Genomic DNA, 16,050 nt, shown 5'->3' with positions numbered 1-16,050 from the left:
ACCACAGCTCTTTATTGCTATTGTGGAAAGAATGAGGGGGCTCCCGATCTCATGACCGTGCATCTCGTCATGGATCACGTCCTGCATCAGGACTTGCTATGACCTAGCTAAAGTTCCAGCCCCGCCGATTACAGCGCACTCTACCAGAGCGCAGGCGCTTATCCAGGACATTTGCAAGGCGGCAACCTGGTCTTCAGTCCACACTTTAACGTCCTACTATGCCATTACCCAGCAGGCAAGGGATGATGCTGGGTTTGGTAGGGCAGTCCTGAACTCGGCAGTTAGGTGAACTCCGACCCTCCCTCGGGGTAACTGCGTGGAAGTCACCTATTGGAGTGCACATGAGCAATCACTCGAAGAAGAACAAAGGGTTACTTACCTCTCGTAAGTGTTGTTCTTTGAGATGTGTTGCTCATGTCCATTCCAAATCCCGCCCACGTCCCTTCTGCTGGAATATTCCGGCAAGAAAGAACTGAGCAGGTGGCGGGTCAGCAGGGACATATATACACTGCCATGAAGGCACCACTCTAGGGGTCTCTACAGCTGACCTGACGGGTACCGCTAGGGGAAAATTTCCGGCGATCGTGCACATGGCGCGCACACACACCTCTTGGAATTGACATGAGCAACACATCTTGAAGAACAACAGTTAACAAGAGGTAGGTAACCATTTTTTCTTCAATATGTGGTCAGTGTGGTTCCCATGATTCCATCCCTGCTTTTCAGAGTTCTCTGCTTCCATGGACTTGAATTGCAAGGGATTTGAGGAAGCATCACAGTCACTCCCCCTTTATTCCCTTGGATGAGAGCACAAGGAGAGGCACAGGCACATGTGCAACCCTGACGGATTCTGTTACTAAAATAAAATATCCAATCTCACATGCGTGGGGTGCGTGCACACCTGCAGTGGGATCTTGAAGAGCCATAGTTACTTGTAAGGAAGGTTACTGTGCTTTCTCCTTTTATCAATCTAGTATTAGTCTCCTCTCTGTTACTGCTACAAAGTCAGGCCATAGGTTGGTACAAGAGCTGTTTTCTTTGTGTTTTTCAACCTCATCAGTTCTCTGTCTAATTTATTATTTATTAGTATTTATTAGTATCTGAAGACACCCATTTCTTCCTTTGCCTGTGTGTATACTACTTAATTTCTGAACTATGCTATTTATCTCTAAATGTTTAATTCCATATACTTTTTTGAACTGCATTTAGTATGAAAGACATACAAACAAACACACACAAATATGTAAAAGAGACTGCATTTAGTATGAAAGACATTATACAAACAAACACACACAAATATGTAAAAGAGTCAGTCTTTTCCTTCCACGTAATGAACAAGAACTAGAAAGCATGAGAAGAGGGATTCTTTTGTAGAAAACCTGCTGAGGCCAGTAAAATATAAAGAAGTGTTCTGTCCTCCAGCAGGCCTTCAGATAAAATACCTTAGACTTGGATAATACCATTCCAGTTGTAAGATTTTTCTCTTCAGCTTTATTCATGATATTTAATAAAATAGGTTGGCACACTGTACATTGGCATACTTTACATTGGTCATGAACAACTGTAATAACTGCATAAGCATGCTGATTCAACAGTGAATTGAGGCATGCATTTTAGCATAATTGTCGTAGTAGCTCAGCAAAAAGGCTTATCCAGTGAGACAAGTGGCTATAATCCTATACAAATTAGAAGAATTTAGTTCAATCTAATTTAAACAAAAATCAAATGTATTTTCTTCTCTGAGTATTTTAGTTATTGATTTTTATACACATCCACTCTCCCAATCGAGGCAGCAATGGTTAGTTAGAAGGAGGAGTAGCTGGAAAGAATCTAGAATACACTTTTGAAATGGGACCATTGTTAAGGCAAGCAAAGTTTTAAGACTGACAGTCATCTTGACAATGTGCCTTCAATCACTTGCTGATTTTTTTTTTTTCTTGTTTAGGTTCAGCGCACTATTGCCAAACAGATTCAGATGGTGCGGCAAGTTGGGAAAGGGCGATATGGTGAGGTGTGGATGGGTAAATGGCGAGGTGAAAAAGTGGCAGTCAAAGTATTCTTTACCACTGAGGAAGCCAGTTGGTTCCGAGAAACTGAGATTTACCAGACTGTTTTAATGCGTCATGAAAACATACTGGGTAAGTAAGCAGTTTGTAATTTGAATGGGTAGTGGAGGACTTGTATTTCAAAGAATTGTAGTTTTTTCATGAAGAGTGTGGAGAAGTTCCTTTATGAAATCACTGGAGGAATGTAGCATAGCATATAATAATAAAATGCTGTAATTATATGTAGACTAGGGATCTTACTTATTTTAATGTTACAAATAGCAGATCCTGACTTTTCTTCTTTTTGCTTGAGGACCAGCATTGTGACATCACATGAGGTTGAAACCTAAACTGTAACACTCCTGGTCCCCAAACAAGAAGTGATGGGTGTGTAAGGGGCTGTTGAGTCTTACTTTAAAATGAGACTTCAGCTTTTTCATTTCCTGAAAAGTCTTCCAGCTAATGAATTACGTTATTTTTATGTAACACTAAATGCTAACTTTCTTTATGCATTTGACAGGTTTTATAGCAGCTGATATTAAAGGCACAGGTTCCTGGACACAACTTTACTTGATTACAGATTACCATGAAAATGGATCCTTGTATGACTTCCTGAAATGTGCCACACTTGACAACAGGGCTTTGCTCAAACTGGCTTATTCTGCTGCATGTGGTCTGTGCCATCTACACACAGAAATTTATGGGACACAAGGCAAGCCTGCTATTGCACACAGGGACCTGAAGAGTAAAAATATCTTGATAAAGAAAAATGGAAGCTGCTGTATTGCTGACCTGGGCCTTGCAGTCAAATTTAACAGGTAGATGATCAAAGCCTATTAACAGTTGGTATCTTTTGCATGTATTTTGAAAGGCATCAAAGATCAAGTTGAAATGAGTGTTAATTCACTGATTGGTTGTTTCACAGTTGAACAGTAAAACTGTATGGTGGGTATTTATTGTTTTGAGAGTCAAATGCTCTTCTTTACTTTGGATATGGGGTGAATATTGAGGTGGAAGAACAGATGGTCTCAAAGGTTGTTAGGATGGAGAACTAAGAGTTCAAACCCCTACAAAATTTCACATCACTTGTTCCCCTCTTCACAAGAAGGAGAGAAAAGGAAACAAATCCACTGCCCTGAATCCAAAACGTCATCTTTTCCTTGAGCATCTCTATAATGCTTTCATGTATTTTCAGTAGAAGATCTGTGACTCATTGCAAATTTGAGCAACATAAAATGAATAGTAAAATTAATTATGTACGAAATTACTGTTTTGACTGTAATTATTTTAAAAATACGAAAAATTCTACAAAAACAATTGCTAATGAGTGAAGCAGCCACAAAATTTCACTTTCCCACACTAGTGCCAAAGAAACTGCAAACCCTTGTCCAAGAATTTGGGTTCAGATATGGTAATTTCTAGTATGGTTTTTAGTGGGTGTCTGGATAGTATGGTGGTAGAACATTATAAATGCGGGTAATTTTGTAGAAATAGGTTGTTTTTTGTTGGTTTTTTCAAAGCTCATTGTAACATGTTCAGCATGCTCAAAATGCTCCTATTAGAAATAAGGGTATTTTAGGTCTAATATAGGGGTAAAAACTGTACATGTAAAGCTTATAGTGGAATGCATGGGCTACTAGTGTCTTGAAGTGGATATCAAATCCTAGAACACAAGACAACTTCAGCATGAGTAATGATGTGTAGAATTGTGGATATTAGGAATGCATTTTGAGTCTTGAACATTTGGAATAGTCTGCTTCTGTCTGCTTAGTCGTGTGAAGTTTTTTTTTTGCAAAGCAGTCACATAAACCTTCATCTTGGGTATTTTATAATCATTTTTACTTAATCTGTCTAAAAGAAGCATAATATAGTATAAGCTGTAATATTGGAAGGAGGATTTGAGAAAGAGATCATTGATTTAATTATAGTTCATAACTTTACTTCATACTATAATAATAGCATCTTTCTGCATGACATCAGTTCATTTGCACTGCTCCACAGTTCATTTAACCTGTATTATTTACATCTAGTGATACGAATGAAGTTGATGTCCCTTTGAATACTAGAGTGGGAACAAAACGTTACATGGCCCCAGAAGTCCTAGATGAAAGCCTAAATAAAAATCATTTCCAGCCATATATCATGGCTGACATCTACAGTTTTGGCTTGATCATTTGGGAAATGGCTCGGTGTTGTGTCACAGGAGGTAAGCTTTTAAATATTGTGTTTCAAAATTTATTTACAAAAGTAAGTTTTCAAAAGAATTTACCCAATACCTCTAATCCAAGGACTAAATCTTCTGAAGAAGATGAAAAATACTTGAGACCTACTGCTTGCCCTGTGTCTCAAGGGCAGGCACCCTTCATTTTAAAAGAACAAAACAGATGTGTGATTCACTTAATTGTAACACTGTCAATCAACTGTTGTCTTAATACATTTTTTATAATGTAACTTACTATATCTCTCTTGCTTTTTTTATACCTTCATTCTATGCCTGGTTTCACTCTATTCTTCCTCCTCTTTCCTTTGATAGATGAATGTGTATCTTTTTTCCTGCATTGTTTTCAATATCTATTCCCCCTTTTTTTTTGGTCTTATTCCTGTGCCTCCTTACCTGTCTCTTTCCCTACATTGTGTTCCCTATCTGCATCCCATATTTTCTGTCTTCTATGTCTTCCCAAATTTTCAGTCTCTCTCTTCAGAAATTTGTAAATTCTTCTTCAAGTGATGACCTTGTGGGTGCTCCACTTTAGGTGTTTGATTACAAGTGCAGAGGCGTTCAGAGATTTGTGGTAGCAGTTGGGTCGCACATGTGCAGTCCCCATCTCACTCTGCCTTAAGCAGTTAACTGGCGCTTTGTGCCAAACCCCACCCCCTCCCTTTTCTACCACCTTTGGCTTGAGTCAGAGCATTCAGCAGTGCCTCATAGCTTAGTATTTTACCCCTTTTCCATTAGTTCTACTTTGACTAGCTAATTTGCCTTCCCACTTTTTCCCCCGGTTTCTTTTTTTTTTTTCCCAAAAAAAAAAAAAAAAAAATTATTTCTTTCCCTCAGTAGAAGCTAGTATTTCGTTTCACTGTTAAGAGTAGTGTTAGTTCCCCCCTCATGGAGAAGGGGGAAATACACCTCTCAAGGGCATGCCCGGTTCACTGGGCTTTAAATGCTGCCTCACCTGCAGGCTTTCAGTATCTATTTCAGATGGACACTCTCAGTATGGTTGCTTTTAGGTGAAGCACACGTATCTTAAAAGTGCCTATATTGTCACAAACTGACAGTCCGGATCAGGAAAGCCACAGACTTGCAACTTAGACTGCTGCTAATGAAGAAGTCTCTCCACCCGGCATCAGAGACCAACAGACTCCACAGCCAAGATGGTGGGACTCTCCGGTAACATGAGAGCAAAAAGACTCGAAAACATCTAGCTCCAAGCCAGTCACCAAGGGGAAACAGAAACCTCATGCCTCGGCACCGGTGGAGCCATCCCAACACTCAGCACCAGGCACATCAAAGCAACTGCAGCCTATGCTGCCACCTCCTGTCAGTATAGCGCAACTGATGAGTGAACCCTTACAGACAAAAGCTCCACATCAGCCAGTATCCACCATTACCTCACCAATGGCACCGGGGCTGTTGGCACCAGAACAATTCTTCCTTCTCAGAGACCTTATGGTATCCTCAACACCCGACTCTCCCATTCTTGGTGCCAAGTTCTAATGTGTTTAGACTTCAGACATTTCCAGTATCTCTAGAGGAGAGTTGCAGATTCCCTTGACATCTCCCTTGAGGAAGTGCAGGAGACACGACATAAGCTCACTGTCATCCTGCAAACATCAGAATCATCCAAAATCGCTTTACCCATGAATGGTGCAATCATGGAACCTGTCAAGCACAACTGGCAGACCGCTGCAACAGTCGCTCCAACCTGCAAGAGGTCTGACAGGAAATATTATGTCCCTGCAACAGGAAGAGAGTTTCTTCTTTGAGTGATTGCTCATGTGCATTCCAATAGGTGTGCACATGCGCCGTGTGCACGATCATCAGAAGGTTTTTCCCCTAGTGGTATCCATTGGGTCGGCTGCAGTGGCGCCTTTATGGCTATGTATATAGGTCCCTGCCAATCCACCACCTGCTCAGTTCCTTCTTACCACCAGTGACAGTCGTTGGAGCAGCTCAGTCTCTTGCATTCGCAAGTGCCTACCTAGTGGTTCCCATTTCTTAGTTGTATAGTTGTTAGGTCGTTTTATATTAGTTGTAGATTAGCTGGACTTACTTCGGGGGGCTTCGCCCTTGTCCTAGTTTCCCCAGGCACCAGGGAATGCCTCGGTCGCAGAGGTTTAAGGTGTGCGAGAGGTGCACGAAACCTGTGCCCACAGGCAATCTGCACGCTGCCTGTCTCAAGTGTTTAGAAGAAGGACATCAGACAGATAAGTGCCCAGTTTGCAGGAGCTTCAGACCCAGAACTAAGAGAGAGCGGGACTATCATTTGAAGCTTCTCCTGATGGAGTTGGCCAGCAGCCGGAAGTGGCACCGCCATCCTTGGTGCTCAGAGCCCGAGCCTCAGTGTGGGATGTTCCGGTACCGAAGAAAGATTCCTCCAAGGAGCCCCGGCGCCACTCCCCAAGCTATAAGGCCAGTGCCACCAGGTGGCACCGTTTGCAGTCCCCGGTGCCGCATAAGAAAAAGAAGGCGGACGGGGTCATTCTCCCTTCAAGAAGCCACGAGGGGACTCCAGTGGAGTTCATTCTCAGGCGGGACACCCACCGGCTGGGCCTCAAGACCCAGCGCTGTTGACTCCGGCCCCAACAGGAGGCCCGTTGAGTCCGGTGCTGATGAACTCCCCAACTCGGGAGGATTTGGAGGAAGAGCTCCATCTTCCCTCCACGCCAGACACCTATGAGGCAGCATGAGACCTCATTGCCATGACAGCGCAGTCCCCAGCCTTGCAGGTGCGGGACCCGGCACCGCAAGCCCAGGCACCATCAGTGGCATCAGTGGTGGCACTGGCTGCAAATTCTAGCCCAGCACTGCATGTGGCTCCGGCACCATTTGCGGCACCATTGACAGCACTGCCTCTGGTTCAACATCATGGCAAGCCTGTGATGTTACGGCGCCACTCACCATCTCTCTGGTACCGCTCTCTGGCACCATCCGGCTCTGCGCACCCTCTTCCCGCCATCCCCCAGTGGTTGGGCACAGACTACTCGTCTGAGTCAAATGCTAAGTCTTCTAAAAGGAGTACTTGTGGCACCTTAGAGACTAACAACTTTATTTGAGCATAAGCTTTCATGAGCTACAGCTCACTTCATCGGATGCATGCAAGCTTATGCTCAAATAAAGTTGTTAGTCTCTAATGTGCCACAAGTACTCCTTTTCTTTTTGCGGATACAGACTAACACAGCTGCTACTCTGAAAGCTAAGTCTTCTGTCTCTCAACGGAGCCACTACGAGTCCCGGCACCGCAAACCAGTGGAATCATTGGCACCGGCAGTCGCCTGGCCACCCCAGTGGCAGGACCCAGTTCAATGGCCCTTTTGGACCCCTTGGGCCTACCACCAGGGTCAGGGCTCCAGGCCGGCATCAGTGGCATCTGCACCCTGTGCCAGCCCCTCAGCATCGTCACTGACTCACTACACCACCAGGGCTCCTGAGGACGCCGTACAAGACAGGGACTCTGTCTCTGTCTGCTCTAGCGCAGTGCCCGATCCAGCACCATTAGTGAGACTAGAGCCACCTCAAGTCACAGTAGGCTCCAATGTACCTGAGCCGACCTCCAGAGAGCTGGAAGGGCAGGAAGACCCTGTCCCACAGGCCTCCTCTTCCTCGCCAGACAAGGCAGTGGCGGGCACCACCACCCTGACAGTGATGGACACCAAGGGTCACCAGGACTTCCTTAGGAAGGTGGCCCTAAATCTTAATATCCAGGCAGAGGAGGTCATGGAGGAGTCTGACCCTTACCCCTGAAGGTCCTTTTAGGGTGGCCTTGCCCCTCATAAGAACGATCCAAAACACCACTAAGGTGCTTTGGCAGATTCTAGCCTCTATACTACTGCTAAAGGGGTGTAAAGACGATATTTTGTGCTGCAGAAAGGGTATGAACGCCTTTTCACCCACCCCCAACCGGGGACTCTGGTGGTTGATGCGGCAAACCACAAAGAGCGGCAAGGACAGCTGGGTCCTACGCCTAAGTCATGGGATGCTAAGAAGCTGGACCTTTTCGGCCAAATTGTCTTCTCAACTGGGGGCCTCCAGCTTTGAGTGACTAACCAGCAAGCAGTACTCAGCCGCTATGCTTTCAACTCTTGGAGCTCATTGGCAAAGTTCCAGCAGTTACTCCCGGCTGACTCACGCAAGGAGTTTAGCACGCTCCTTGAGGAGAGCAGGGTGGCCTCTAGAACGTCCCTCCAGGCCGTGCTGGAGGCGGTGGACTTGGTGGCTTGGACAATGGCCACTGCCATCAGAATGAGGCGCAGTGCATGGCTCCAGGTCTCGGGGATACCACCTGCGGTCCAGAATACTATACAGGACCTTCCCTTTGACACTGCGGGCCTGTTCGCCCAAAATACGGACTTTCACCTGCATAGCCTTAAGGACTCGTGGGCGACTTTGAAGTCTTTGGTGATCCACACCCCAGCACCTCAAAGATGGCCTTTTAAGCCTCAGCCCCCATCCCACGTCTACACTGGGCCTCTAGGTGAGACTCATCAAGGAGATGGGGCAGAAGTAATAGGAGGCGCCCATCACGGTCCTCCTCAGGCCAAGGCCAGAGTTCAGCGAAACAGCCCCCTGGCCCGAAGCCAAACTTTTGAAGATGTCCCCGAGGATGGAGCATTGGTTTCAGGCTCATATCTTCTCCCCCCTCTCCCCCTTGGTGAATTGACTCTCCCGCTTCTTCCCTGATTGGTCCCAGATCATGTCAGATCATTGGGTGCTCAGCACGATAGAAGTGGGATATTCTATCCAATTCTGTTCCCTCCACCGTCCCCGTCCCTCTTCAGGGACCCTTCTCATGAGCAACTCCTCTTGCAGGAGGTGCAATTGCTCCTTGCTCTAGGGGAGGTTCCTCAGGAGTTATGGGGCAAGGGGTTCTACTCCTGCTATTTCCTCATCTCCAAGGCCAAAGGTGAGCTCCAGCCTATCCTGGACCTGTGAGATCTCAACACATTCTTAAGGAAGGTGAAGTTTCGCATGATCTCTCTGGCCACCATCATTCCTTCCCTGGATCCGGGGGACTGGTACGCCGCCCTCGACTTGAAAGATGCGTACTTCCATATATCTATTATCCCAGCCCAGAGACAATTCCTGAGATTCGTGGTCAGTGGCCAGCGCTGTCAGTTCAGGGTGCTCCCGTTCGGGCTCTCGGTGGCCCCCTGGGAATTCACCAAGTTATGGCGGTCGTGGCAGCCTTCCTCCGCAAATGTCAGGTGCAAGTATTCCCGTACCTAGACGACTGGCTTATTAAGGCCAAGTCCCAAGCACGGGCCGCAGAGCATTGTCCCTGGCCTGGGCCACATTCCACAGGCTGGGCCTCATATTGAATGTGCCCAAATCCACACTGGCCTTGACCCAGAGAATAGAATTCATAGGGGCTCTCTTGGACTCCATGCATGTCAGGGCATTCCTGCCAGAGCTGCTCTTCCAAGCACTCATAGACATTGTCAAGAATCTTTGCCAGTTTCCCACAACCATGGCCAGAAATTGCATGAAACTACTGGGGCATATGGCAGCCTGCACATACATGGTCCAGCACACCAGGTTACGCCTTTGGCCCCTCCAGGCGTGATTGGCGCGGGTACACAGGCCAGGCAGGGACCCACTGGGCATGATAGTTACACTTTCCCCTCGAATCCTCGAGTCTCTCTACTGGTGGCTGCAACCACAAGTTGTTTGTGCAGGAGTACCCTTTGCCAAACGCCATTCTACATTATTCCTAGTCACAGACACCTCGGTTGGGGAGAGCACCTGGGCAATATCAGGACCCAAGGCCTATGGTCCCACACAGAACTGTCGCTGCATATCAACGTAAGGGAGCTAAGGTCGGTTTGTCTGGCATCCCAAGTGTTCCAGGCACGCCTGCAGGGCACATGTGTGTTGGTGCTGAGGGACAACACTGCGGCAATGTTCTATATAAACAAACAGGGTGGTGCTCGCTCCTCTCCCCTGTGCCAGGAAGCCCTCGAGCTGTGGGATTTTGCATTGTCCATTCGATACACCTAGAGGCATCGCACCTTCCGGGGGTGCAAAACGAGCTAGCTGACTGCCTCAGCCGCCCATTTCACGGCCACGAATGGTCTCTCAGGCTGGAGATTGCGCACTGGTTTTTCCAGAAGTGGGGCTCTCCCCACATAGACCTGTTCTCAGTGCAGAGCAACAGGAAGTGCCAGCGGTTCTGCTCCTTCCTGAACCACAGCCCAGGCCCCATCGTGGACACCTTTCACCTGTCATGGATGGGTCACCTGCTGTATGTGTTTCCGCCCTTCCCTCTCATACACAGAGTCCTCCTCAAGACTCGCCGGGACAGGGCTTCCTTGATCCTCATAGCGCCAGCGTGGCCCTGAGAGGTTCACCATGCTCTTGAACCTCTCAGTGGACAGACCAGTGGCGCTTCCTGTCTGTTCAACCGTAATCACACAGGACCACGGCCATCTGCAACACCCCAGTCTGGAGTCCCTCCACCTTATGGTGTGGAAACTCCATGGCTGAACCCTCTTGAGCTTCAGTGTTCGGACCCAGTGAGGGAGGTCCTGCTGGGAAGTAGGAAACCCTCCACTGGTACCATGTACATGGCAAAGTGGAAGTGTTTTTCCATTTGGTCTCAGCAAAGGGAACCAAACTGCAGCTAGCTCCAATTCCCCTTATTTTGCACTATCTGTTATACCTTTAGCAGCACGGGTTAGCAATATCCTCTCTCAGGGTACACCTTGCTGCCATCTCGGCCTTTCACCCAGGGGCAGCAGGTGGGTCAGTGTTCTTTATTGCAATCACAGAAAGGATGAGGGGGCTCCTGATCTCGTCCCAGCGCATTTCATCATGGATCACATCCTGTATCAGGACTTGCTATGACCTGGCTAAAATTCCAGCCCCTCCGCTTACGGTGCACTCCACCAGAGCGCAGGCGTCGTCCGCAGCATTCCTGGCGCAGGTCCTTATCCAGGACATTTGGAAGGCAGTAACGTGGTCTTCCACACCTTCATGTCACACTACGCCATTACCCAGCAGATGAGGGATGATGCAGCCTTTGGCAGGGCAGTCCTGCACTTAACAACCAGGTGAACTCCGACCCCTCTCCCTGGGAGAACTGCTTGGAAGTCACCTATTGGAATGCATATGAGCAATCACTCAAAGAAGAAAAAATGGTTACCTTCCTGTCTTAACTGTTCTTTGAGATGTGTTGCTCATATCCATTCCAAATCCTGCCCACCTCCCCTCTGTTGGAGTATTCCGGCAAGAAGGAACTGACCAGGCGGCGGGTCGACAGGGACCTCTATACACTGCCATAAAGGTGCCCCTGTAGGGGTCTCCACAGCTGACCTGATGGGTACCACTAGGGGAAAAACCTTCTGACAATTGTGAACGCGGCACGCACACCACCTGTTGGAATTGACACGAGCAACACATCTCAAAGAACAACAGTTACGAGAGGTAGGTAACCGCTTTTTCTTTTTTCACATCCCACACCAAACTCCCTGGTAGTGGATACTGTTAATGAAAGGGGCAAACAATCATAAGTCATTAGCAAAATACGACCACACAAATTATGGCACACTATCAGATTTTATTGAATTTCTCCCTGGTGGGGGAAGCAATTTCCGAGGGCCAGCTGATCACCAGGATGGCACTGCAAGCTGCCCTAGGCTCTGCAGATAGAGCAGTACGATCCGCAGCCACCACGATAGTAATGAGAAGGGCATCCTAGTTGCATCTCTCTGGCTTCCCCAAAGAAGTGTAAGCAACAGTGGAGGACCTGCCATTCAAGGGTGACTCCGAAGTCACTGGGTATCTATACTCCTAGGACAAAGAGAAGACAAGAAAGGTGGTATAACCCACAGAACTTCCGGTCCACTCAATTTGCACAGACACACAGGCAATACGAGCCACAAGCCTGGAAACAATGGCCCCCAAGGAGACTATAACCGTCAGATCAGTCTACCACATCTCATCGACATTGGTTGAGGGCCTGAGACCCCCACAGCTTTCAACACTGGAAACTCCTACCATCTCCCAGCCATTTGGAAATGGTTTAACTCCCTATTCTTCTTCCAGTGATAGTTCATGTCCATTCCAAGCAGGTGTGTGCATGCCGTGTGCACGCCAGCCAGAAGATTTTTCCCCTAGCAGTGTCTGTAGGGTCGGCCTGGGCACCCTCATGAGTGGCACCTTCATGGCACCCAATATCGGGCCCCCCCAACCCCCTCAGTTCCTTCTTACCGCCCATGACAGCTAGCTGGAACTTTGCTCGCTCTTACAGCAAGCACCTTAGCAGTGTCTTTTCTCTTACTATACATAGTTCAATAGTTATTCTCTATAGTTATACTTTTTCATATAGTTAGTAGTGGTTTGTTAGATAGTTCGTTTCCCCTTCGGGGGTATGTCCGGGTCTCCGGGGTTTAAACTCTGTGAGTCCTGTGAAAAGTTTATGCCCAAGAGTGAGCCTCACTTGTCTTGTCTGCAGTGCCTTGGTGAGACTCACCAAAAGGACAAGTGCCGCATTTGCAAGGGTTTCCGCCCAAGAACCCTTAAGGACAGAGAGCAGAGACTAAAACTCCTGCTCATGGAGGCGGCTCTGAGACCGCATTCCTACCCGAGACCCAACGACCCAGCTCCGAGCACGTTCTCTTTGGTGCGCAGCACTCCAGTGCCAACGGTGCGTGAAACGGGCCCGGCTAAGGACTCTAAAGCCCACCGGCACCGCCGCTACTCAGGCCATAGGGCGTCAGCCTCAGCTCGGCACTGTTCTCCATCTCCAGTGCCAGTAAAGAAGAAGAGGTCGGTGAAGGGACCGATCACCCCCCTTGAAACCACACTCCTCCGATAGGGAGCGCAGGCTGCACTCACTGGAATTGCGTAGGGCCTTAGCCTTCTACACAGAGAGAACTAAGTCGTTCTGGAAGTTGGTCCAACTCTTTGTAGCCGTGGCAGACAGAATGAAGGGCCTCCCGGTATCCTCTCAACGCATATCGTCATGGATAACATCCTGCATTAGGGAGTGCTATACTGTGGCAAAGGATAACCGCTCCACGGATAACCGCTCACTCTACCAGGGCCCAGGCCTCCTCTGCAGCATTCCTGGCACAAGTACCTATTCAGGAAATTTGCAGGGCAGCCACATGGTCCTCGATACATACATTTTTGTCGCACTATGCAATTACACAACAGTCCAGGGATGATGCGGCTTTTGGGCGAGCTGTGTTCTTTGCTGTGGATAACTCTGACCCCACCTCCTGAGCTCTAGCTTGTGAATCGCCTGCTTGGAATGGATATGAACAATCCCTCAAAGAAGAAAAAATGGTTACTCGCTTTCTCATAACTGTTCTTCGAGATGTGGAGTTCATGTCCATTCCAATACGCACCCTCCTACCCCTCTGTCGGAATAGTTGGCAAGAAGGAACTGAGGGGGTGGGGGGTCGGCGGGGCCCAATATTGGGCGCCGTGAAGGCACCGCTCCAGGGGGTGCCCACGCCAACCCTACAGACGCTGCTAGGGGAAAAAATCTTCTGACTGGCGTGCACGCAGCGCGCACACACCTGCTTGGAATGGACATGAACAACACCTCTTGAAGAACAACAGTTACGAGAAAGTGAGTAACCTTTTTTTACCCAGTCTGGCAACCTATCACTACAGACGGATGGGTGCTGGAGATAATTGAAGTTGGATACTCCATACCCACCCATTCTTCCCGTCCCTCTTCCCTCTCATGAAGATCTATTGCATCAAGAGGTAACCCAGCTCATCTGGCTACGAGCAGTATAACAAAATACAAAGAGATGGGTTTCTGCTCTAATTACTATCTCACACACACACAAAAAACCACAGGAGGATGGAGACCCATTCTCGATCTCCGATGGCTCAACAAATTTGTCAGAATCAACACTTCAAGATGGTGACGCTGGCCACCATTATCCCAGAGTAGAAAGAGGGCCTGGCTCTCGACCCTCGACGTCCAAGAAGCATACTTTCACATAATGATTCACCTATGACATCAGAGGTTTCTCTGATTCACTCTCAGACCAGATCACTTCCAATACTAGGTCCTGTCCTTTGGTCTTCCCATTGCTCCCCGAGTTTTCTCAAAGGTACTCGCGGTAGTTGCTGCGCACCTCTGCAAGAGAGGAATCGTGATATTTCCATATCTGGATGATTGCCTACTATAAGAAGCAAATTGACCAGCATCAGTGGAGGCTACTCAACAACGAGTAGGCCTCTTTACGCAATTAGGTCTCCGAAAAAAAACAAAAGTCAACCCTCACACCAGTATCGGAACTGGAATTCATCTGGGCTTACCTGAGAACTCCCGAGGCAACACATCTTTACCAAGGCAACACTTCCTAACTCTAATGAATCTGATTGCCACATCACTCAACAGCTTCCAGGTAACAGCCGGGACTTGTTTGCAATTACTGGGTCACATGGCCGCATCGACTTTCGTCACTCAACACACGAGGTTACATATGCGAACCATACAAGCTTAGCTCCGTACAACTTGTTGCCCACCAAGGCACAGTATAAACAAACAATGACAAGCAAAGTAAACGACTCTATCTTGGTGGACGCAACCGCACAACGTATGCCTGACAGTGCCTTTCACCCAAGCCCCTTCTACATTGACTATTACAGTGGATGCGTCCGTCATAGGTTGGGGAGCACATTTGAACTCACATTCTGCTCAGGGTTGTTGGTCCCCAACAGAAGCTTGACGTCACATAAATCTGCTAGAACTCAGAGGTGTTCGCAATGCATGTACCACCTTCCTACTCGTGATCAGAAATGAGACCATACAAATTCTCATGGACAATTTGTCATGCATGTTCTACATAGACAAAGGGGGGTTCACGTTCACACTCCCTGTGTGCAGAGGCCATGCGACTTTGGCACTGGTGCATCCAGGACAACATCCATATTATAGCAGCGTACCAGCCCAGATGTCAAAACACTACGGCAGATGCACTCAGCAAGAACTTTTCTCAGGACCACGAGTGGGAACTCGACACCAGGGTTCTCCACAACATAGTCAAACAATGGGGATTCCCCACAGTAGACCTCTTTGCAATGGAGCACAGCACTAGGTGCCCATTGTTTTGCTCCAGGGCAGGCATGGACCATCACTCCTTAGGAGACGCGTTTCTTATCAAATGGAGGAGCTCCCCACCTATATTCCTCCTTCCCCCATTCCCTTTATGGCACTAGTGCCTCACAAGATCAAAGCAGACAAGGCCACTGTAATACTGATACCCCCTCCATGGCCTCATCAAACATCGTTCTGTACATTCTCAGATTGTCAGTGTGCAGACCTCTAACCCTTCCTCTCCTACCTCGTCTCCTGTCCCAGGACTCAGGACGAACTCTGCATTTGAACCTGGAGACACTCAGCCTGAAAGGGTGATTGCTCCATGGCTCCAGGGACCTGAAATGAAATGCTCCAAAGAAGTACAGAACATTTCATTAAATAGTCGCTGACCGACTACCCACCACACATACCTACACAAATGGAGACACTTTGATTCCTGGTGTCACACAAAGCAGACCACATCGGTATCTGCCCCTTTACCTTTGATTCTGGATTACCTGCTTGAACTTGAGATCAGACCTATCTGTTAGCTCAATCAGGGTACATCTCTCAGTCATAGCAGCTTTCCACCATAAGATACCACCAAATGTTTTCTGAAAGGCCTCAACACTTCCACGCCGCCATGGGACCTCAACTTAGTTCTCCAAAACATCAGCAGATACCCAATTCGAGCCACTAGCCACTTGCTCACTTCTCCACCTGTCAATGAAGGTGGCCTTTCT

The 16,050-nt window shown here is 47.8% G+C and overlaps 1 protein-coding gene across 6 annotated transcripts in view; it reads left to right on the top strand.

The window, feature by feature from the left end:
- BMPR1A (bone morphogenetic protein receptor type 1A) overlaps window positions 1-16,050 on the top strand; it is an 84,202-nt gene that overhangs the window by 58,257 nt on the left and 9,895 nt on the right. For 5 of the 6 annotated variants that reach the window (XM_077821247.1, XM_077821248.1, XM_077821249.1 and 2 more), the window contains 3 exons: window positions 1,946-2,138; window positions 2,566-2,863; window positions 4,076-4,251. In XM_077821247.1, the coding sequence (XP_077677373.1) occupies window positions 1,946-2,138; window positions 2,566-2,863; window positions 4,076-4,251 (667 nt within the window). The remainder of the gene's footprint in view (window positions 1-1,945; window positions 2,139-2,565; window positions 2,864-4,075; window positions 4,252-16,050) is intronic. The other variant, XM_077821251.1, reaches the window with a different exon arrangement.

This window comes from Eretmochelys imbricata, chromosome 7, assembly GCF_965152235.1.
Source record: "Eretmochelys imbricata isolate rEreImb1 chromosome 7, rEreImb1.hap1, whole genome shotgun sequence".
Taxonomy (NCBI): domain Eukaryota; kingdom Metazoa; phylum Chordata; order Testudines; family Cheloniidae; genus Eretmochelys; species Eretmochelys imbricata.
Note: the sequence above shows the minus strand (reverse complement) of the source record. Positions and strands in the feature narration are given on the sequence as shown.